The sequence below is a fragment of the Neovison vison genome, chromosome 12 (genome assembly GCF_020171115.1).
Source record: "Neovison vison isolate M4711 chromosome 12, ASM_NN_V1, whole genome shotgun sequence".
Lineage (NCBI taxonomy): Eukaryota > Metazoa > Chordata > Mammalia > Carnivora > Mustelidae > Neogale > Neogale vison.
The window spans coordinates 121,042,946-121,064,833 of record NC_058102.1 but is presented as its reverse complement, the minus strand read 5'-3'; the positions used below and the strand labels follow the sequence as shown (position 1 = coordinate 121,064,833).

At 51.3% G+C, this 21,888-nt stretch overlaps 1 protein-coding gene across 7 annotated transcripts in view; it reads left to right on the top strand.

Moving 5' to 3' along the window:
* FRMD4A (FERM domain containing 4A) overlaps positions 1 to 21,888 on the top strand; it is a 606,410-nt gene that overhangs the window by 564,675 nt on the left and 19,847 nt on the right. For all 7 annotated transcript variants that reach the window (XM_044228298.1, XM_044228296.1, XM_044228301.1 and 4 more), the window contains 7 exons: positions 5,932 to 6,065; positions 9,876 to 9,998; positions 13,001 to 13,229; positions 15,566 to 15,622; positions 17,182 to 17,419; positions 18,166 to 18,333; positions 20,322 to 21,184. In XM_044228298.1, coding sequence (XP_044084233.1) covers positions 5,932 to 6,065; positions 9,876 to 9,998; positions 13,001 to 13,229; positions 15,566 to 15,622; positions 17,182 to 17,419; positions 18,166 to 18,333; positions 20,322 to 21,184 — 1,812 coding nt within the window. The remainder of the gene's footprint in view (positions 1 to 5,931; positions 6,066 to 9,875; positions 9,999 to 13,000; positions 13,230 to 15,565; positions 15,623 to 17,181; positions 17,420 to 18,165; positions 18,334 to 20,321; positions 21,185 to 21,888) is intronic.

Below are 21,888 nucleotides of genomic sequence, written 5' to 3'. Positions count from 1 at the left end.
ATGTTATGGGGTTCCCTGGAATTGGGGTGCCAACTCCCCATAAAGGCCAGGTGCACCATTGAATACAAAAACTACAGGTGCCCACGTAGCATTTATGAGGCTCTGACTCTCTTCGGGCATCTTTTGGCCTTATCTCCCCCAGCTTCTGAACAAGTTCTGTGTTCGTTCTTGTACTGTAGGGGGAGGATTCAGAGGCTGAGAGACGTGGTGCCCCGTTGCCAAGTCCCCGCTGCCAGCGCGTCGCAGAGCTGGGACACAAGCCCAGACCTGCTCACTCGAAACCACTCCTGCCTCGGGAGGCTCTGGGCCTGTGTGTTTTCCAAAGAATATTCACTTCCCTCCTTCCGTAAATGTGGTACCACTTTAAAACTTGGAGCAACAGTCCTATATTTCAAAAGTGCTCACAGCGCCTCTGTTTTCTCTTTGGCTCCTGCACGAATCTGTCACATGTGGAAAGTGTCCTTTCCAAGTAGCACTCGACTACTGTTCTGCCGACCTATAAATTTTGCAATCTTCTTCCTCTGACTGTAGTAGAGAAGTTCCATCCATCTTCCTGCTTCATTAATCCCCAAAACAGCTCAGATGAGCCTCTTTTAGCATCCAAATTGACACCCATGTGGTCCGTTGCTGAGATGAGGGGTAAATCCTTTCAGCCCTGGTCAATAATTAGACATTCCCTCCAGGTCGAGGCAAACTCTCCCAGTAACTGGGGATAGGACCAGAGTTGGCAAGGTGCTTGTCTTTTCTGGAAGCCAGAACGGTGAAGAATAGAGAAGTTGACACTGTTATGTAACAACCGTACCATTGGCAGCAAGGATTGCTGGAAGTGGGCGCTACCTAAGTAAGCTGCTTATTAAGCAATACAGTCTCCAAGTTTGGGAGCATCTTGGAGGTTGGTTAATTGCCATTTTCCGGATGGGGACATCATGGGTCTAAGAGTTGAGTGACCCGAGGTCTTATACCAATCAATAGCAGATATATGATGGAAACCCAGGTCCCTACCCTGCCCATCACCGTTTCTCTCAGAGGTAGCAGAGTGACATCTTTTTTGATTTCCGAGAGGTGAAACTTATAACCTCAGCATGATCTTGTGTGTGCCAAGGCATACGTGTGTTCAAATAACCAGAAATGGGTAAACCAGAGCAGTGAAGAACTTCTGTACCTTTCACCAAGTCCAGGTGCTGATGGGAATGATCTCTCCATCCGGAACCATTTCTTGTTCACACATCTTTAGTTTGTAAGACTCCTGCTGACCTGAGGCCCTTCTCTGATTGAGTTTCTTCCTGGAGTCCTTCTGGGTCACTTGAAAATAGCAGCGAATCAGTTCTTCCCAACTCCAGGCCCTCTTGCTGGCCTCCCTTGTATGTGTCTGCCATGATGGTCCGGGGATGCCCGAGGGCACCCATCGGAGGCAGTAGGAAGCTGCGCTCGCCTCACACTCAGTCATCTCTTCTCGTGGTCACCGTGTTTGCCTGGTTGTGTGGAACCACCGCCCCGGCTCAGACCCTTCCCCCAGTGCCCTGGATTTCCTTTCAACAAACAGAGGCACTGGCCACCGCTTTTCAAATGCAGTGTTTCAGATTCCTGAATCAGTGAATGCAGAGCTGTCCTAGCTTGAGGAGCATGGAGTAGGGGGCCCCTGAACCCCTGAATCTCCATGAGCCTGTTCCCAACCTCAGGCACAGCAGCTCCAAAAACCTAACCGCAAACTCAGGCATCCAAAGAAACAGTTTGAAAATACTGCCTTTGTATGCAGAGTTGCACAGTGAGGTCTCTTCTTGAGCACCGAGGAGGAAGTAGCATCAGTGGCTTTTCTTTCCAATGCTGCTTGTGTGTGTGTTTCACTCCTAGTGAATCTACCCTGGATTTTGAGGACTGACCTGTTTAAGCCACTGTGTTAAGTGTCATATGTGCATTATCTCCTTTAGACTTTATGATGGGTTAAGGAGGGCAGGTTATGTACCCAAGGTTACACAACTAGTGAGCAGCACAGAGTGCATCAAAACCAGGTCTGTTTGACCTCTGCTCACCATCCAGTTACCACTAAAAAAAAATCTGCATGGCCAGGCCAGCTCAGTTACTTTGTAAAAATTTAACTTGGTACCCAGCACTGCATTCCTCGTGAAGCAATTTCCAGAATAAAGGTATGAGCTGGAGCCTGCCAGCATGGATTCATGGTTTCAGGTACAGAAGGGGCCTCTTGAGCCATCCACCCTGTCTTATGTGGGTTTGGTATTTAGACTAATTATTGTAAATAATAATAATTTAAGTAGCACTAATGAGCCCTGTAATTCAACACCAAAGCTCAGAGACCAGATTATCCAAAAATGTTGTGCTTTGCCTCCCGAAGTTGAATGTTCTCGTGATGTCTGCCATTTTGAGCATGGTGAACCCTTAGACCTAATAGATCATCATTTCCTGTTGAGAGGTTAGGCAGGGGTGAAAGGGAAAGCAATGAGTTTTTCATGATCTCTGACTACAGTCTTTAGTTTAAAATCTAATTTATCTGATAAGAGAATCGCTACCCCAGCTTTCTTTTGAGGCCGGTTGGCATGAAAGATGGTTCTCCATCTCTTCACTTTCAGTCTGGATGTATCCTTAGGTTCCAGATGGGTCTTTTATAGACAACATGTGGATGGGTCCTGTCATTTTATCCAGTCTGCAACCCTGCTGTTTTATGGCAGCATTTAGGCTGTTCATGTCGAGAGTAATTATTAGAAGATATGTTTTTTTTTTTTTTAAAGATTTTTATTTATTCATTTGAGAGAGAGAGACAGTGAGAGAGAGCATGAGCGAGAAGAAGGTCAGAGAGCGAAGCAGACTCCCCATGGAGCTGGGAACCTGATGTGGGACTCGATCCCGGGACTCCAGGATCACGCCCTGAGCCGAAGGCAGTCGTCCAACCAACTGAGCCACCCAGGCGTCCCTGAAGATATGTTTTTATTGACATCATGTTGCCTGTGGAGTCCTTGTTTCTATAGATTGTGTTTGTAAATTTCTGTTCTATGACACTCTTGGGTTCTTTCATCTTTTATAGAACCCCCCCCCCCTTAATATTTCCTATAGTGCCGGCGTGGTGGTCACATACTCTTTTAAACCTTGCTGGTATTGGAAGCTCTTTATCTCTCTGTCCATTTTGAATGTCAGCCTTGCTGGATAAAGTATTCTTGGCTGCATGTTCTCATTTAGTGCCCTGAATATGTCTTGCCAGCCCTTTCTGGCTTGCCAGGTTTCTGTGGAAAGGTCTGACGTTATTCTGATGGACCTTCCTCTGTACGTAAGCGTTCTCTTCCCCCTTGCTGCCCTCAGAAGCTCTTGTCTAAAATTATGATTCTTCAGTCTCACAATCAAGTGTCTCGAGGTCTTTCTAGATTTGTTGATCTTGGGGGGGGGTGTTCTTTCTGCCTCTTGGACACAAACGCTGGTTCCATTCCCCAGACTGGGAAAATTTTCATCCAGAATTTGTTCAATTATATCTTCCAGTGTTCTCTCTTTCTCCCCCTCCTCAGGGATCCCAGTAATTCTGATGCTGGAACGTTTCATGGCATCATTTATTTCCCTAATTCTGTTTTCATGGCTTCGAAACTGTTTGTTTCAGGCCTCCTCCTGATCCTTTTTCTCTGTCAGTTTGTCCTCTAGATCACTAGTTCTATCTTCTGCCTCTGTTCCCCTAGCTGTTAGAGTATTTAGATTAGAACAATGAGTTTTTCACTTGAGCTAGAACTTCCTTAATATCCTTGGGTCCAGTTTTCTCCAGGTCTGTTTTTGAAACCTGAAGTCTGACTTCTTCCCCACATTATGCTACATCCTTATTAATGCTTTAGATGGTGGAATGGAGAGAACCCCATTAAGGGTTTCTGTGTCTGCCATTTTGATTGGTGAGTATGGCTCAGAGAACCAGGTTAAGTCACATCGTGATTGTGCTGTGGGATCTTGGATGGGTGTAAACTAGAGATAGTTGAAGACTGATAAGCACAGGGTAATTGACTTCCAGAGGCAAGAAATCTGAGCCATATCAGGAGGGGAGCCTGTAGTATTGTCCAGTGATGTGTTGCCTTCATGTCTAACAACCATGAGGTCAGGAGAGCCTTAGTAAGATTCAAGCTTTTGTTCGGGTTTGCTGTTAAAGTTGGAGTCCTGCAACTGAGCTTGGCAAATTCTGGGGAAGAGCTACAAAAATTAATGAAAGTTTGGAAGGCCGGTTCTATAACTTAAAGGTACTCCTGGGTCCTAGATTTCTTTACCAAGATGAGCTACAGCTTAATCATAGCATCCAAGTATATGAATGATGACATTTATATGTTTGTTCAAGGTAATATTTATTAGCTACTATGGAGGCATGAAGATGATGTGTTCCTGCAGTGATATTCTCTATTTCCAGCTAAGGTGGGCTGAGGGAGAAAAAGTGAAAAGCCCAAGTTGGAGTCAAAATAGACATAGCTGTTGAGAAATATTGAGTATTAGGGTTCTAGGAACCTAGTCACATGGTAAGAGACTGTTCAAGGACTAAGAAGAATAGTGTATTTAGGGGGATGATTTAAGTATAACAAAGGTTTCTGATGCAAAGTCATAAAGACCTTTCTAGCCTGAGGATTCTTTACCATTGGAAGAGACAGAACACTTGAATCTGGCAGTTGTGACTGCATTGTTCTCAAGTCTGTCATCTGATCACTGACTTGTCCCAGATTTCATACAGAAATACAGTTCCTACCTGCTTCCCTACCCACCCCCCCCCACCAAAAAAAAAAATCCCACTGGAATTTTTCCTGGGATTGCAACAGTTCTCTTGTTTAATTCCTGGAAAATGGATATCTCTACAGCATCAGGCCTCCAATCCATGACTATGGTATACCTTTCTATTTTTTAGGGTTTTAATATTTCTCAGCAGAATATTACAGTTTTCACTATAGAGATCTTACACATCTTTCTCTAGATTTATCCCTAGGTATTTGATGTTGTTTGATGCTGTTGTAAATGGCATCATCATCTGAGCCTCTTGAATACACACCCAGGAACATCTGTCCACATTCTTGGGCATGAGAAGCGATGTAATCAGTTTTTCCTTCCCAGGGCATCAGTGGGCCTTGTCAGAACCTATCAAGGAAAACATGTTTAACAGCTTCATTGCTGGAAACCCACTTCAGGAGCCAAACACTGCAGCCCTAAAAGTGTTCTTTTGATCCAACCTAAATTCCTCCAGTTGGCATTCTTGAATATTTCTTTTTGTGTTTCGTTCACAGTTTGCCTTCCCCCAAGATTTCATATCTAGCAGTCTGCTGTTTGAATCATCATGCAGATATTTCCACCCTGAGTGGTAAAATATGTATAACTTTCATCAGGAGGGAATTTGCTCATGACACAGTATTAAGTTAAAAATACATATAATGAAAATCAAAATTTATTTTTAAAATATGTGCACTTTGATAAAAAAAGATCAAAAGAATACACAGAAGTGGTTATCTATTTCTATACAGGTCTCCATTTTCAAAATTTTTATGACAAGCATGCATCATCTTTGAACTAAGCCAAAAATAAGCATTCTTAAATGGAAAAAAAAAAAGAGAGAGAATTAAAACTACGTATTAAAATTCCTGGCCTGAATTTTAACTTTCCCCTTCACTGCATACATCTTATTAAGATACGCTAGTGAAAATCAAACAGGTATGCCATGTATCTTCAGATTATCAAGAAAGAGAAACTTCTTTTCCAGGCATGTCAGTTTTCCTGCCAGTCCTCTGAGGAACTATAAATTCCACTAAGTGCCAAGAATTTGCTCCTTGGCCCTGGGACTCCACAGCACCCGCTTTGTGCCCCCCTCCCCTGACTTCTGGGTAGGTCCCACCTCCACAGCATGGGCTCCAGTGACGTGCTCCACAGTCCAGATGTGGGTCCCCTGTCCGCTGCTCTAGTAACCCCACTGTTTATTGACAGGTTCTCAGGAATCCGATAGCTCTCAGTCGGCCAAGAAGGACATGCTGGCTGCCTTGAAATCCAGGCAGGAAGCGCTAGAGGAAACACTCCGCCAGCGGCTGGAGGAACTAAAGAAACTCTGTCTTCGAGAAGCTGTAAGCAGTTCACATTCTGTGTGTGTGTGTGTGTGTGTGTTCCTCTGTCTTCACGTATTTATGAAAAGCAAAGGCGGGGATTGCACAGCGAGCATCAGCGGAGGGCAGGACCACTTCTGAAGCACAAATATGGGAATCCCAACCCCTACAACACGCCCTGTTATGAACAGGAAGAGTGGACCTTAGTGAAATGCGACAATCGCGGGTTGAGCTGCTCTGCTCGAATCCTCATTGGGACCCCACTGGAGTCCCAATGACAAGTAATAATGGAGGTCCCTCCTGTGTGCAACATACTTTATAAAACGTCACTTCCTGTGGTGTTACCTCCTTGGACATACTGGCTTGCCACCAGCTTCCTAAAATTTGTGCCCGAGTTTATTGTCACGGTGCTTTTGTTTCTCTTGAGGATAATTCACACTGGTCTTGGGAAATCCTATGGAAAAGCCTCAGTGGGGATCAACAAGGAAACGAAGATTTCGCTTGGTATACAATCCCCTTTCAAACTCATGATCTGGCGCTTCCCTTTTTTAAAATGAGGTCTCAGCCTAGTGATGTTTTTAATTTTATGCAAAGCAAGCCTTCCTCAAGCCCGTGTACACACTGGTCTTGTGTTGCCAGGGGGTTTAGACGCTGTGGCCCGCCACTTTTGTTTGCTGGAATATCTGCTTCCACCTTCTCCTGTTCATTCCATGACTGTTAGCATGTTTGAAAAGTTGATTTGGTCATGCAACACACATGCCGGGGGGGTGTGCACACACGCATGAGCACGGGTTCGCACACAGACGCTATGGGGTGGGAGCCCTCGGGAGAGCGGCTGTGCTCTGCGTGACGTCACACAGAGCTCTGGTGGTCAGCAGCTAGGAATAGGAAGCAAAAGAGGTTCCTGAGCTCAGTTGAAAAGAGTAATTTCCTCTGCCCCCAAATCCCAGTGCCTTGCCCCAGGAAGCATGAAACAAGGGGCTATAGAATGGGATCGTATTACATTTCAACTTGACTTAATTAGGCTCTGGGCTGATTTCAGCAGCCCCTGCACCAGCAAAAATCCCCCACAGAGCTCCAGAAAGCAGCCGGCCTGGCCAGGATATGTGCTGAGACTCTCTCAATATTAGTAATCTTTTCATAGAGAATCTCCTGAAAGCAGTGAATAAAGGAGAGCTTGGGTGTCTGCATTTAATAATTTGCAAAAGACTTGTTTTGTTTTTAATAAAGGAAACATCCCTAAACCCAGCAGGGAATCCGCATCAGAAAGCTGGAGAAACATGTCAAGGCAGGGTTAGCCTGCGTTACAAAGGCCTCCCTGTCTCTCTCGAAATAAAAGCAAAATAAGGAAAACAAAGCTCCCACTTCTTAGAGCGTTGACACCAGAAAACAGAACTTGAGTAGAAGGAGTCGCCTCTCTGGGGGCAGGGGCCCTGGGGACTGATTGCTTGGTGGCGGCTCAGCCCGTCTGCTGACTCCCCCAGAGGGAAGTGGTGGGGGCGGGAGACCCTTCTCAGTAAGGGTCTCGCTCTTTCTCTGGGTCAGTATGGAGAAGTGCTGTTTGTCTGCTGGGGAGTGGGGTGCCCAGATGCAGGAGAGTGAGCTGAGCTGGCTTGGGTGCAAGCGATGCCAGAACAGAATGGAGCAGGCCGAGCCCCTCTGCAAGCACCAAAGCAAGTTCCTCCCCCTCTGGATCTGGTTATCTGTGAAGGCAGATGAAATATGGAGAACCCAGTACCTTCTAGTGGGTGCTGGAAAATCAGTAGCCTTGCATTCTTAAAGTAGTCTGTTTCAGAACTGCAGACACGTTAGTTATTAAGTCAATGGTCTGTTCATATTCCCCTCCTTTTTGTAAGTTTCAAAGTAGAAAGGAAAAGCTCTAACCATACAAAATCCACAGTGTGTTATGTTATTTATAGACCGGCTTCTAGGGGAGTAGATAAAAATGTTGCAGAATAAACACATAACTACTCTGGAGACATTTGAACCACATTTTTTTTTACAAAAACAGGGAAGAAAATTGCAGAGCATTTCATACTCAACAGTTGGCCATTATGTTCAGAAATGCTTACACTGGGGAGTAAAAAGCCCAAGAGTTCATTTCCTGGTGGCCTAACCCAGGCGAGAGGCCCAGGAGAGTGAGCGGTGGCTGTGTTTGTGCATGCCAGTTGCTCTCTCTCTCTTTCTCACACACACACACACACACACACACACATACACTGCGCACATATACACACACTGCCCAGTGTATATACACACATACGTGTGTATGTGCACACTCCCTATTACACTTACACACAACTCAGTGCACACACACACCCTACTGATACACCCATCCCAGCGCACACCTATACAACCTAGTCTCACTCCCAGCGCACACATGCACACACACACATGCACACACACACAGCCTAGTGCACACACACACAGTGCATGCGCCCATCCCAGTGTGCACACAAGCTCTCCATGTGCACACGCAGTGGTGGAGAAAGGCGAGATCCCTTCTTCTATCAGAAGGCAGGTGAACACCTCGAGTCCTGTGTTTGGGGCTTGCTCACACCTTACACACTCGTACTGGGCTGCCTGGCACAAAGGCTCTCCATGCAGATGGACCGGGAGCTCCTGTGTGTCTGAGCAGCCCCGTAGTCATTGACCAGGGACTGGAAACCCGGGGCTGGGCCTTGCCAGTGGAGGCGCACGGTGGCTCTCCCACATGCCTCTGGCCCCTGAAAGTGACTGGAGGCCTCACCTCTACCACGAGGGTTACAAATTGATCTTTATTCCCAGACATAACCTCTGATATGGAGCCTCGTTCTAATCCGGAATCGCTGCACAGACCTCGGCGTCTGCCAGGGTCACAGACACTGTGGTAGTCTATCAGCGAAGTTCACTGTCATTATAGTCACACAGATTTCTAAGAGCTGGAAATGCACAACAGGTCTTTTTTAATGACTTGGTCACTGAAATGGATTCTATTTTCAGTTTCTAGTGAAACTCTTATTTGTATACATGTAATGTTTTTTAAGCTCAGCCTGTGCCTTGAGCACCTAGCCTGAGTTGAGTAATTATTATTTATGTCCAGTTTCTAGTTTATGTAATATGTACCTTTCTTGGCTTTGCCATTTAGATACCGCTCCTCCTAAGAACACTCATTTCAAGGACATTCTGAACTTAGATATTTGTGAGGGACTATTTGATGCAGTGGAAAGACACAGAAACTGGACAGACCAGAGCTGTCGTGTGGGCTCTGGCCCCTCCTGGCTGTGTGGTCCCACCTGGCACATAGCAGGCACGGGGGACACTTGGTAAATTAACAAATGGGTGAGATTCGGGTTTTATGATGAACGTCAGTGGTGCTTTTATTTACCCAAAAGACATTTACTTTGGGAAAAACTTTTTGAAGCACATCTGTTTTACAAAGAAAGGGCTGTTCTCATAATTTTTTAAAGAAAAAAGGGGCACCTGGGTGGCTCAGTCAGGTAAACATCTGCCTTCGGCTTGGGTCCTGATCTCAGGGTTCTGGGATAGAGCCCCGCATCAGGCTCCCTGCTCAGCAAAGAGTCTGCTTCTCCCTCTCCTTCTGCCCCTCCCCCCACTCAGGCACGCATGCATGTACTCTCTCTCCCTCTCTTTCACATAAATAAATAAAATCTTAAGAGAGAGAAATGAAATTGCATTTCAGGAGCCCTTAGACGTTTTGCTAAAGGTGACGATTTCAAGCCTACGCACTGAATCTGGGCTTTGAAACCCATGCGTGTGCATGCGCGCGTCCTAGGAACAGAGCCCGTGCTGTCTTCTGATTTCTGTTCTCGTGGTGTTGCTCGTATGCAGGAGCTGACAGGCAAGCTGCCCGTTGAATATCCCCTGGACCCAGGGGAGGAACCACCCATCGTTCGAAGAAGAATCGGGACAGCCTTCAAGCTGGATGAACAGAAAATCCTGCCCAAAGGAGAGGTGTGTTTTTCTTGATGTTGCTGGATTCTCTCACTTTAGCCATATTTCCCCCAAATATTGAGGCATCCATGTTTTCTGTAACAGGGTCTTCCTTCTACCCAATACCAAAGGCCATTTCCCCTTCCTCCCCAGAATCTTCCATTCTCCCTTTTAAGTTAGCTGCTCAGTCAGCATGGGGCTCCCCTTGTCCGATTCGTTCGCTCGCATGAGTAGGCATTTCGCTTTCTGGGGAAGTTGTTTGTCCAACATGATAGGCCTGTCGGAAGCAGCAAAGTGAAGCTTGGGAGAACATCCCAGACACTCAGGGGTACCTGTCTTTTTACTGGCCTTCCGGCTCTTTGCTACTCAGAGCCCAGCCTCCTGTGGGAGGAAACAACCAAAGGAGAAAGAAAGGTCTTGCCTATAGGCGCAGGGCTGCTGTTGACTGGGGAAGGCCCGTAGGGCCTTGCTGCTAACACTGCTGCCAGCAGATGAGCTAGATGCTGGGCTGTCCTGAAGACATCCATCCGCATTTGGAGGAGCCACTGAAGCGTTGCTCATTTATCACCTCCGACACTAAAATTTGCTGGGGGCTAAGGCTGGAGAGTCCAGATTCCAGGAGGTACGGGGACTTGGGTCTCCCTCTGGTTAACAAGCTCTCCAGCCTCAGACCGAGAGAGTCGAGACCATGTAACCCTTTAGGCCTCAAGGTCACATCCAGGAACTGTCTTTGTGGATTTATTGAGTGAAGCTACGAATTAAAATGCTATTGAACAGGGGACTTACAAGAATAGGAATCAAAGCCAAGGGGGAAGGGAAGGGAATACCGTGGCCACGTTGAAACAGATATTCTTACAAAAGGGACTGAGAGAAGCTGGCGTTCTTGAGTCACAGCCACGGCGGGTGAGTGTAAGGGCAGATTCAGGGGGGACGCAGGTGCCCTGCAGCCACTAGCAGGAAACCAGTCTGAGATCCGGTCACAGGGCCTCAGGGCACGTGGACTCACCAGAGGCTTCGGGCACATCTGACGCTCAGCAGTTTTTCTCTTCTGGAAGAGGAGCTTCATAATCCTTCCGTCTTGGAGTGGTCGCTAGGATTATAGGCGCTGGTGTGTGGGAAACACTGAGCTTGCTACTTGACACCTGCTCTATGCTCGGTAACCGTGAGCTGCTGCGGGCGGGGAGGAGACCGCCGAAGCAGGGGCTGCGGGTGGGCAGAGCAGGGGGGAGCGTGGGTGGGATTTAGAAGACCATCAGGTCAAGTACTTCTCAAATCCTCTGTCACCGAGATTGCCAGGGCAACTTCCACCTTATGCTGGACAGACAGCTGGACTAAACTTTGAAGAGCAGACCCCACCTTAGCAAGGGCCCACAGCCCTGAGTGCCTTCCCACCAGCAGCTCCTTCCCACACGCCAGTAAGCGAGGCCTTTCCTTCCCTGAGAGGTCCGTGTGCACCTGTCATCCTTACCTGTCCCTGCGTGTATTGGTCCGGAGTTAGTGACAGGAAGTACCCCCGAGCCGGCAGGAGCCCATGCAGGAAGAGCCCTCTAGGAAGGAAGGGCTCCCCACCCTCAGCTCTGTTGCTGCCTCTGTTTCTCCTGCGAACGCACTTGACCTCCCCGTCCACACCGCAGGCAGCCATCTGGACACCCGGGGCCGGTGGCCGTGTGCCTGTCCGCTCCGGGAATGCGAACGCATCCTGGGCTCCCACGCCGGGTTGGGCCCCAGGGCCAGAGCCCTCCTCACTGCCCGGGGACAGCTGCTGCTAGCAGTGAAGCCTCACAGACCAGCCTTTGTCCTTGGTGACTTGTTTGTTTCAAGACTCCGGGCAAGAATCCATCCCCACGTTCCTCTCTCTTCAGAGAGCCAGTGCAGCCAGCATTGGAAGGATCTGGAAGGAGTTTATCATCTCTGAAGCAGTTCTGTGTCTTCCCCGTGCTTCCCCTCCCTCCAAGTCCCCGCTCCCTCAGGCTCAAGGTGCTCAAACAGAAGGGAATCCCATTAAGTGTGTTGTGCTCCATGGCAGCTCCGGGGTTGGCATGGGCTGCTGGGAGGAAAGGCTTTGTTATGCGGCGTTAACCAGGAAGGTCTGTCCATCCCCATAAACACGGGGATGGGTCCCTCACAGTGGGTTGGTCCCTTCCTGTCAGATGTTTGCAGAGAGGCCAGCCACCTGCAGGCCGTCCCCGTCCATCTGCCCAGTCCTGGCAGTCGCAGCCTCATTTCTCCTGGGGCCGAAACTGTTTGAGGATATATTCACTCATTTGCTGCTTCTGGCCAAAGTCAGGGGTGGCAGCCGCAGGGAGATGACGGAGGGGAGATCAGAGAATGCCCTGGGGCGTTCAGTCCCAGGAGTGGGGGCCCGGCTCCTCTGCCCTCCCGTCACGCCTCACAGCCCAGCACGGCTGCCAACGGGCGGGTGTGAGGACCGCTGGAGGTTGGAGGTTGGAGAATGGGCTTCCAAAAGAGATCTGCGGACTGGGGTACATCCCACCATGAGGGGCTCAGAATATGAGACAGAGGGCCCATGTGAGCCCCCTGCTGGCAAACCCATGGAAGTCTGCTCTGGAAGCAGGGTGCCTCCCCGTCCAAGGTGTCAGGGAGACGCCACCCAGACAGGCTCTGATTTCCCCGAGGGTCTGGTCTTCATGACCCTTGCTGTGGAGACCAGAGAGATGAAGCCGAGTGAGCCCCTGCCTCCGCCTGCTGCGGGGAAGCTCTGCTTCTCGCCGGTGCTGCCCATGTAGCGACCAGCACCCGTCTCCTGAACGTGACAGGGGCCAAGGGTCCCGAAAGTGGGAGTGCCCAGGGCCTGGCTGCCGGAGATTTTAGGGAAGGGCCGCTGCGGGGTCAGCAGGGTTGGGGCTGGGTCCTGGGAGTGCTGGTTTCCTGGTGGGAGAGTCTCCCTAAGAGTAGGGCGCGCTGGCCTTGGGGCAGGGCTCAGGAGGACAGTGCCTCCCTCAGCTGCTCCCTGAGCCCTTCGTGTCCCTCGAAGTGTCAGCAGCCTCCTCTCCCTCCCACAGGAAGCCGAGCTGGAACGCCTGGAACGAGAGTTTGCCATTCAATCCCAGATTACGGAGGCTGCCCGCCGCCTCGCCAGTGACCCCAATGTCAGCAAAAAACTGAAGAAACAAAGGAAAACCTCTTATCTGAATGCACTGAAGAAGCTGCAGGAGATTGAAAATGCCATCAACGAGAACCGCATCAAGTCCGGGAAGAAGCCCACGCAGAGGGCTTCCCTAATCATCGCAGGTCCGTGCTAAGCCCGCTCCCCCCTGGGGCGTCGGGACCCAGCCCCGGGAGCGGGGCCAGAGCTGGCTCCCTGTGGGATCTAGCGAGCCATTTAACCACCCTGGGCCTTAGCTTTTTTTTTTTTTTTTAATCCGTAAAGCGAAGCTAGCCAAGGCCTGATACCAAATGAGAGCAACAAAGGGAGGTCGGGTCCACAGAGGAGGGGGATTGCACGGTCAGAGTGTCCTGATCACTCCTTAGTGCCCCGTGGAAGAGCCCGCAGCCCTGGGCCGCACACTCTCCCCCGCCCTCACCAGGAGCCGGGCTGAGCTCACCCAGCCGGTTCAGCCTCGCTGGAGTTGCCCAGGCTCTGACCTCCTCAGGGACCCGAACGCCCTACCCACATCTGGATGGCTGGGGCACGCGGCAAGCCGGCACCCCACTGAGCCTCTGTCCTCAGAGCCGCTCCCAGGGCCCCTGTCCTGGAGCCAAAGCCGGGGAGGCTGCGGCTGCTCCTCTCTGACTCTCTAGCCCCCCAAGCTCAGGTCAGCAGGGGTTAGGAATCTGGGGGATTCTATCTGGTAGACACTAGCAGGAAATAGCCCTGAATCCACCAACACCGCCAAGTCCCCCAGCGGTTACAGACCTCTTTTCCCGTGTTTAGCGGACGCCGTACGGTACATGTCAAGTGTTCTTTCATAGTTGACATGTTGAAAACACTTTGGCTCTAGGAAGACCAAAAGTAGAATAGAGGTTCCAGGGGCTGGGGGCGGAGGAGCGGGGAGTTAGAGTTTGATGAGTATGAGTTTTGTTTGGAAAAATGAAAAAGTTCAGGAGCCGATGGCGGTGCTGGTTTCACAAGCATGCAGATATGCTTCATGCCCCTGAACTGTGCGGCTCACGGCGGTTAAAATGGTAAATTTTATGTTATGTATGTTTTACCGCAATTATATATATTACATATATTTGTAATAATAATACTAATTCATGAAATATAATTGGGCAACCTTAAAATGTGGGCTTACTAGGGAAGCCACGCTGTACTGGAAACTCCCAAGGCACCAAAGTCAAGGTTCTCTGTCCCCTAGTTGCTTACAGTCCACCAAGTAACACCAATAAAGTGACTTCCTAGTTGAGGAAAACCAGAGAGAGGCCATAAAAAAATCCTTTCCCTCTAGGAAATTTTGGAGTAACTGTCTTTCCCCATCCTGCCCCGTTGTCCGTGGCCAAGACTTAGTCCGTTTGTCACCCACTTCTGAACACAGCAGCAGCCAGCCCTGGTCTGTGTGATGCCTCTTTGGGGCCTCATTGTGTCCCTCAAAGGCCCTCGGGGAGTCGCAGCTCTGTGGGAGCACCCAGCATGGTCACCTGAGCTGAGTTTGGGGTCGGGGGTCCTGTCCCTGGCCGGCCACGGAAGAACCAACTTCCCCAGCCTGCCCGGCGAAGTCTGTTCTGTGAGCCCTGCCACCAGAGTCTGTGTTCAGATCTGTGCCTGTCCCCCCGGCGCAGGGTCCCACCCAGGTTTGCTGCCTTTTTTTTTTTTCCTTAACTGTTCAAGAATATATCTTCTTTATTTTGCTGCATCCTTTAAATACGGTTTCTGCTGCACTCGAATTAGAGGAATAATTGTAGTTCTCTGTAGTACCTTAGCCTGATTTTTTATTTCAAGAGCTAAAACCCTAAATTTGGAACTTTCAGACCTGAGACTTCTGGCTCCTTTTTCCAAGAGAGCAGAGCGACTGCAGACAAACCACTCCTCCCTAGGTGGCCCTCAGTTTCCCCAGATGTTAGAGAGGAAGGATTATTTGGCTCCCTCTTGGGCCCGTCTTCATGGTTAACTAGTATCCATAAAAATAAGCCTTGGAGAGAGAGAAGCTGTATTTAGCAGCTTGTTTTCACTACTAATGACTTAAGAGGTTTATGGAGAAGACATTTATGGCCATAAGAGCAAAGCCAAGTTCCTCACCCTGGTTTGGCGTGTGTAGAATAAAGAGCAGTTCTCTTTCTTTGGTCCAGTTGGAACGTGCCCTGAGATTGGGCCCGGACAGTGACGCAGCTTAACCAGGCCCAGGCGGCCTTTATCTTGGTTATTAAGCTACTCAGCACTGCCAGCCCCAGGGAAGCAAGAGCGCAGACAGACAGACAGAGACACTGGGGCACAGTGTAGCGTCAGGAGTAGGGAATGACCCACCCCAGGGACTGTCCAAAGAAATGCCATCCAGCACTTTTATTGTGTTTCAGGCGATCCTTCTGATCAGAAAGAGGACATGATGGTCCTAAACTCACGATTTTTACAGAGAGGGCTCTGTCTGGGAGAATGTGTGAAACTCATAGACTTTTGCCTTTTATCTTCTCAGATGGAAATATTGCCAGTGAAGACAGTTCCCTCTCAGACGCCCTTGTACTAGAGGACGGTAGGTTGTCCGTTTCCTGCTTCAGAACTCGGGCCCAGATTAAACAGGCGTTAAGCTGTGTGTCTCCGGGCACAGCTGGGTGGAAAGGCAAGATCCAGGCCCGGGTGGCAGCCGGGTGCTCCGTGAGTCCTTCATCCCCAGCGCTCACGTGTGCGGTTGGGAGCAGGTGGGCGCAACATCCACTCATGTCTGTTGGAACTGGAGTATCTTCTGTGGCCCCGAGGTAGTGGATAAGGTGACAGACCATGAACAGTGTTCTGGGTTGTGGTTGCCAACACCACATTTGTAACTAAACACCGCGTGCAGCTGCCTTTTGATTTTTCATCATTTCTGGAGGAACGACATGGACTTTGGCTGGATCACAAGTCAAAGATGGAAACCTACTAGAAAAGACCGGGGTTGGCAGGAAGAAAAGCAGCCCTCCACATCATCCTGAGAAATAGTGAAGTTGGAAGGGATGATGTCCCTTTAGATTGCTGGTCAGGCCTTGAAACTGTCTTGCTCTTTCCCATTGACCTCTGAAAGCCCAGCAGTTATCAGGATATTTTCTTGGGAAATTCTTAGAAAAACAGAACTGATCCCCCATACCCCAGCCCTCTAGCTCACCGGGAAGAAAGAATTCAGGCACGGGACCATCTTTGAGAATGTTCCTGTAGGTTTAAACCAACCCTTGGCCAGGACTTAAATGATATGGAAATAGATTAAGTGGCACTTAATTTGTTTTGCCCTTTAGGGAAACCACCTGTGGGCAGTGCTAAGAAGCTGTTCACACAGAAAATATAAAACGATCTGCCCAGTGCAGAGTCGTGGTGATCACTGCGAGGCTGGTAATAGTGCCACTGATGGGGGGGAGAGGCTGGCAGGTTATTTTCCCAGTGGTCTTGGCCTTGCTGTTAGTGATCAGGTCATAGTATTTTTATTGTCAGCATCATTACACGGGGTAGGCCAGGTTGCAGGGGAGCAGGGAGAAGCGTTTTGCATGTGGGAGATCCAGCCCTGGTTCTGGCCTCTGGGCTGCAGTCTGAGGAAAGCAGAGAGGGGGAAACCCAGAGCCACCAAAAGATCATGACCCTCGACATACATACCTGTCATTTCTTGTAACAAGTATTTCCTGAGCCGTCAGAATACACATAATGCACATCAAGTTTATTTATTGCTGGGTGCCATCACTCTAGGTACTGAGGTTGTAGACGTGAACAAAAGAGAACCCTCACAGAGCTAAAACTTCTCCAGAGCAGAATAGACACTTAGGAGCTGCCGAGAAACAACTTGACGATATAATCAGGACCCCATCATTCGCGGTGGGTCTTTATGGAATTCGGGCTTCACTCGGTCTGTAGCTAACAGGAAGTCAAACTCCCCTCCCTGCCCAGTGCTGCTTGAAATGTCAGAGTGGTTTGTTCTGTTTGGACTGGTCTTGGCAAGTGGGGAAGCCTGGGGTGCTCTCACCCAGCGCACCCCGTCTGCGGGGCAGGGGAGGACGTGGGCGGGGGTGGGGGGTCTGTCTGGGTCGGCGGGAGGGACCCTTGCTCAGTTCGTCTCTCTCCATCTCTGCGCAGAAGACTCTCAGGTCACCAGCACACTGTCCCCCTTACAGTCTCCTCACAAGGGACTCCCTCCTCGGCCACCGTCACACAACAGGCCCCCCCCTCCCCAGTCCCTGGAGGGACTCCGGCAGATGCACTATCACCGCAACGACTATGACAAGTCCCCCATAAAACCCAAAATGTGGAGCGAGTCCTCTTTGGATGAGCCTTACGAGAAGGTCAAGAAACGCTCCTCCCACGGCCATTCCAGGTAAGCCGGGTCTGGGAGGCCACCGGGAATAAAAAAAGCAAAGGCTGTCCTAAACCGCATCCACCAGTCCGTCATCCCCTCGGGCGATGGCCTCCCGCCCAGACGGCGGGTCCGCAGTGCTGTGCTCACAGCGCCCTCTGCTGCTGACCCTGTCGAGGTGCAGCTCCGTCCCCACAAGGAAACGGGGCGTCTAGCCTGCACGTTCACACAAGGCTAGAAGGTTGGGCGATGACACGGGAGGTAACGAGGAAGTCTGGGGCGGTCCTCCTCTGCACGGCAAGTGAGATGCCACTCGTAGGAATCCCAAAAGTGGCTCAGAATCCAGCACCATCGTCCAACAGGATTCTGGAACCGGACAGCTGTGGTCTTAGCTGTATGTTATCAGCTTACTCAGCTGAGATTGCAGAGAGGGGTTACTGGAAGGCATTTTTGGTCCGTTTCTCTGTTTTTCTCATGTCCTTTAATTACGCCCTTTAAAGCTCCCAGTGGCTGTCCAGACAGGTAAATATTCGTCGGCTGGAAAACAGAAACTTGGTTGAGGGCAGGGACGACACAGAACAAAGCTGATGAGGGTGTTTGTCTCGCACCACCATGGGGATCAGGGATGGGGACCCCCACCCACTTCTGGGGTGATGGCTGAGTACCACAGGAATCCGAGCGAGAGGTGGGGCGGTCCTAGGTGGCCCCCTGGGCAGAGGGCCAGTTGTGTCTTGGCAGTGACCAGCCTGGTGTCCTCTGGTTTGCAGCAGCCACAAGCGCTTTCCCAGCACGGGGAGCTGTGCCGAAGCCGGCGGGGGCAGCAGCTCCCTGCAGAACAGCCCCATCCGCAGCCTCCCCCACTGGAACTCGCAGTCCAGCATGCCGTCCACGCCGGACCTCCGGGTCCGGAGTCCCCACTATGTTCATTCCACGAGGTGAGTGTACCAGGCCGCGGGGCCACTTTCCTCCCTAGAGCAGATCTCCCTGGCCCCAAACTGGCCCAAAGAATGGTGAACTAGGGGCAGGCTCGAACCAGTGAGGGAGGTTCCTGTTAAAGCGAAGCCGGATGAAGATCCGAGCAGGCGGCGGCCAGCCCATGTGAGCTACGGGACCTGTTCTTATCCCAGTTATGTTCAGTGGGCACCAGGAGTTGCCTGGAGAACCCCAAGCTTCTAGAGCCAGTGGGCATGGAGCTTCCCTTTCTTTTTTTTTTTAAAGATTTGTTTAAAATTTATTTGTTTAACCAATATCTACCCCAACTGTGGGGCTTGAACTCAGAACCCTGAAAGGAAGAGCTGGCTGCGCTACAGAGTCCGCCAGGCCCCCATGGAGGGACATTTGCTGATCAATGTGGAGGCAGGCCAGGCTGGCCAGCTTAGAGGGAAGCATGTTGGACCCACATCAGCCTCGCACTGACGCGGGCAATCTTTATTCTGTAGTCTCCACGTAGCTCCCGCTGAGGTCTCTGTTTCTCCTGGACTTCTCAGTGCTGCAAGGTGTAAGTTCATTGTAGAGCAAAAAGGACAGGCAGAAGTGAAAACGTGAATCACACTTTCTTTTTCTGAAAAGAGGCAGAACCAAAGCCATCATTCTATTTTATCAAAGCCTGATTGCCCAGGACTGTGGCACGAAGGATGGATTTATACGGGAGAAGATTGAGCTGTCCAGGCAAGACTGTCTCCTTCATCCTTTCGTGCAACAAGTATTTATCAGGTGCCTTTATGTACTAGGTACCCCTATAGGGGTTAGAGCAGTGACAAAACAGACCACACTCCAGCCCTCACTGGAGTGACATTTTAGCACTGGGGAGTCACAAGAAAGAAAAATATATGTCTAGCGGTGATAAGCACAAGGAAGAAAAGGGAACAGGGCAGGAGTCTGCGCAATGGAAAGAGAGTCTCTGTTAAGTGAAAGCATCAGGGACAGGCAAGTTCTCTTTAATAAGGTGACATTTGAGCAGAGACCTGAATGGATGGGGTAGCAAGTTCTGAGGCCATCTCGGGGAATGGCAAGGTCAAAGCCCCAGAGGCAGGCCTGCACTTGGCACATTCCCAGGAGGCCAGTTTGCCCAGAGCAGGTGATGAAGAGGGTGGGACCAGAGAGGAAACTGAGGACCGAGTCCCGGAGGGCCCCTTGCCAGGGACTTCAGGTTCTACCCTTAGTGACAGAACAGGAACTCACCTCTCCCTGGCCAGTGGGGCCACCCTGAGTCTCACACGTGTCCTAGCATTGGCCACCCCTGCAACAGAGGTGGGTGCTTGGAGTATGGGCGCAAAAGTAGAGCGGGCACCGTAGACAAGGTAGTAGCAGGGTAAGTGTTGGCACCAGGCATTCCGAAGTGCTCATGTGCCCGCAGGCTTCTGTCGTAGTTTCAGGGGAACGGAAATCCATTTCTGTTGGTTTCATACTAGTATTTGGTTGAAGCCTGTGAAGAGCCTGCTGTGGGACTCTTGTTTGATCTACAAAAAGTGGGCATTTCAGATGATTGAACATAATACTAGAAATAGGGATTCTCTTGGTTCTCTTTGTATCTATAGAAGCCCTTTCCACGATTAAAAAAAGAAAGAAAGAAAGAAAGAAAGAAAAGAAAACAAACAGGCCAGGCTAGTGGCGTATTTTTTCAGAGGACACCCTTCCGTGGGTGCTGGCTCCTGTCCCAGGCCCCCCAGGGACTTGGGCATCACAGGCGAGGCCAGGCTGGCCTCCAGGGATCTGCTGTCTCCTCCGGCCCCTGCGTTCACCTGTTGATGCCAGGGAGAACCCGGACTCCCAGGGCGGCCCTGCTTCTCCTCTGTCTGCTAGATGGCAGCTCCGGGCTGGGCGTTCTGCCCTTTCCCAGGTCCGAGGATGGCAGAGCCCGCTCTCCGCTCTCCGTCCCCCTCCCTCGGGCCCCCCCACCCACCCTGGCGCCGTCTCCTCGCAGGTCGGTGGACCTCAGCCCCACGCGGCTGCACAGCCTCGCCCTGCACTTTAGGCACCGGAGCTCCAGCTTGGAGTCCCAGGGCAAGCTCCTGGGCTCAGAGAACGACACGGGGAGCCCCGACTTCTACACCCCACGGACTCGTAGCAGCAACGGCTCCGACCCCATGGACGACTGCTCCTCCTGCACCAGCCACTCGAGCTCGGAGCACTACTACCCGGCGCAGATGAACGCCAACTACTCCACGCTGGCCGAGGACTCGCCGTCCAAGGCGCGCGCGCGGCAGCGGCAGCGACAGCGGGCGGCGGGCGCGCTGGGCGCGGCGAACTCTGGCAGCATGCCCAACCTGGCGGCGCGCGGCGGCGGCGCGCACGGCGTCTACCTGCACAGCCAGAGCCAGCCGAGCTCGCAGTACCGCATCAAGGAGTATCCGCTGTACATCGAGGGCAGCGCCACGCCCGTGGTGGTGCGCAGCCTGGAGAGCGACCAGGAGGGCCACTACAGCGTCAAGGCGCAGTTCAAGACCTCCAACTCGTACACGGCGGGCGGCCTCTTCAGGGAGAGCTGGCGCGGCGGCGACGAGGGCGATGCGGGCCGCCTGACGCCGTCGCGCTCGCAGATCCTGCGGACTCCGTCGCTGGGCCGCGAGGGCGCCCACGACAAGGGCGCGGGCCGCGCCGCCGTGTCGGACGAGCTGCGCCAGTGGTACCAGCGCTCCACGGCCTCGCACAAGGAGCACAGCCGCCTGTCGCACACCAGCTCCACGTCCTCGGACAGCGGCTCCCAGTACAGCACCTCCTCCCAGAGCACCTTCGTGGCGCACAGCAGGGTCACCAGGATGCCCCAGATGTGCAAGGCCACGTCAGGTGAGGTGGGGGGGAGGACACGACCTGGCACATGCGTCCTCGGGCGGGGTGGGGGTGGGTGGAGCCAGCGGCTTGTTTCCGGGGCTTCTGGTTTGCTCAGAGTATCCTGAGTTCTAGAAACCTTGGCGTCAGACCCATGAGACTGGAGGCCTTCTGGGGGAGCCTCCCTCCTTCACGCCCGCGATGCCAGCCCGGGTTTTGCAGGGGCCATAGATCTCGGGGAACATGGGGGCAGTGCTGGGCTAACTGGCCCCCACTTCGGCTTCCAAGGTGGGGGAGCAAACCGTCCCTCCAGCCACTTCCTGTAGGGACAGCCAGAGAAGCTCTGTGCAGAAGAAGGGTCTCAGGCTTTATCCAGTGCAAGGTGCACCTTCACCCTGGTTGAAGAGACACTAGTTAGAGACCCTAGGGGCCCCTTCCAGACGGATGCTGGTGCTGGGCTTCGGCACCAGGGCCCTGGGATTCAGGGGGTGTCCCCTGAGTGGGGCTAGGACAGCTGTGGGCTCGAGTGCCAGAGCTCAACCCCAGCTGCTCTGGAGATCCCCTCTCCGTGATGTTAGGAACGTGACCGGAGGAATTTTTGTGTATCAAGATGATACTACATCTTGAAAACTTTCCTAACCTGATTAAGAGTTACTTTCTATTCTTGTACTAAGTACTGGGCAGGGCCAGAGTGAACACCATCACGGCTGGTTTCAGAGGCT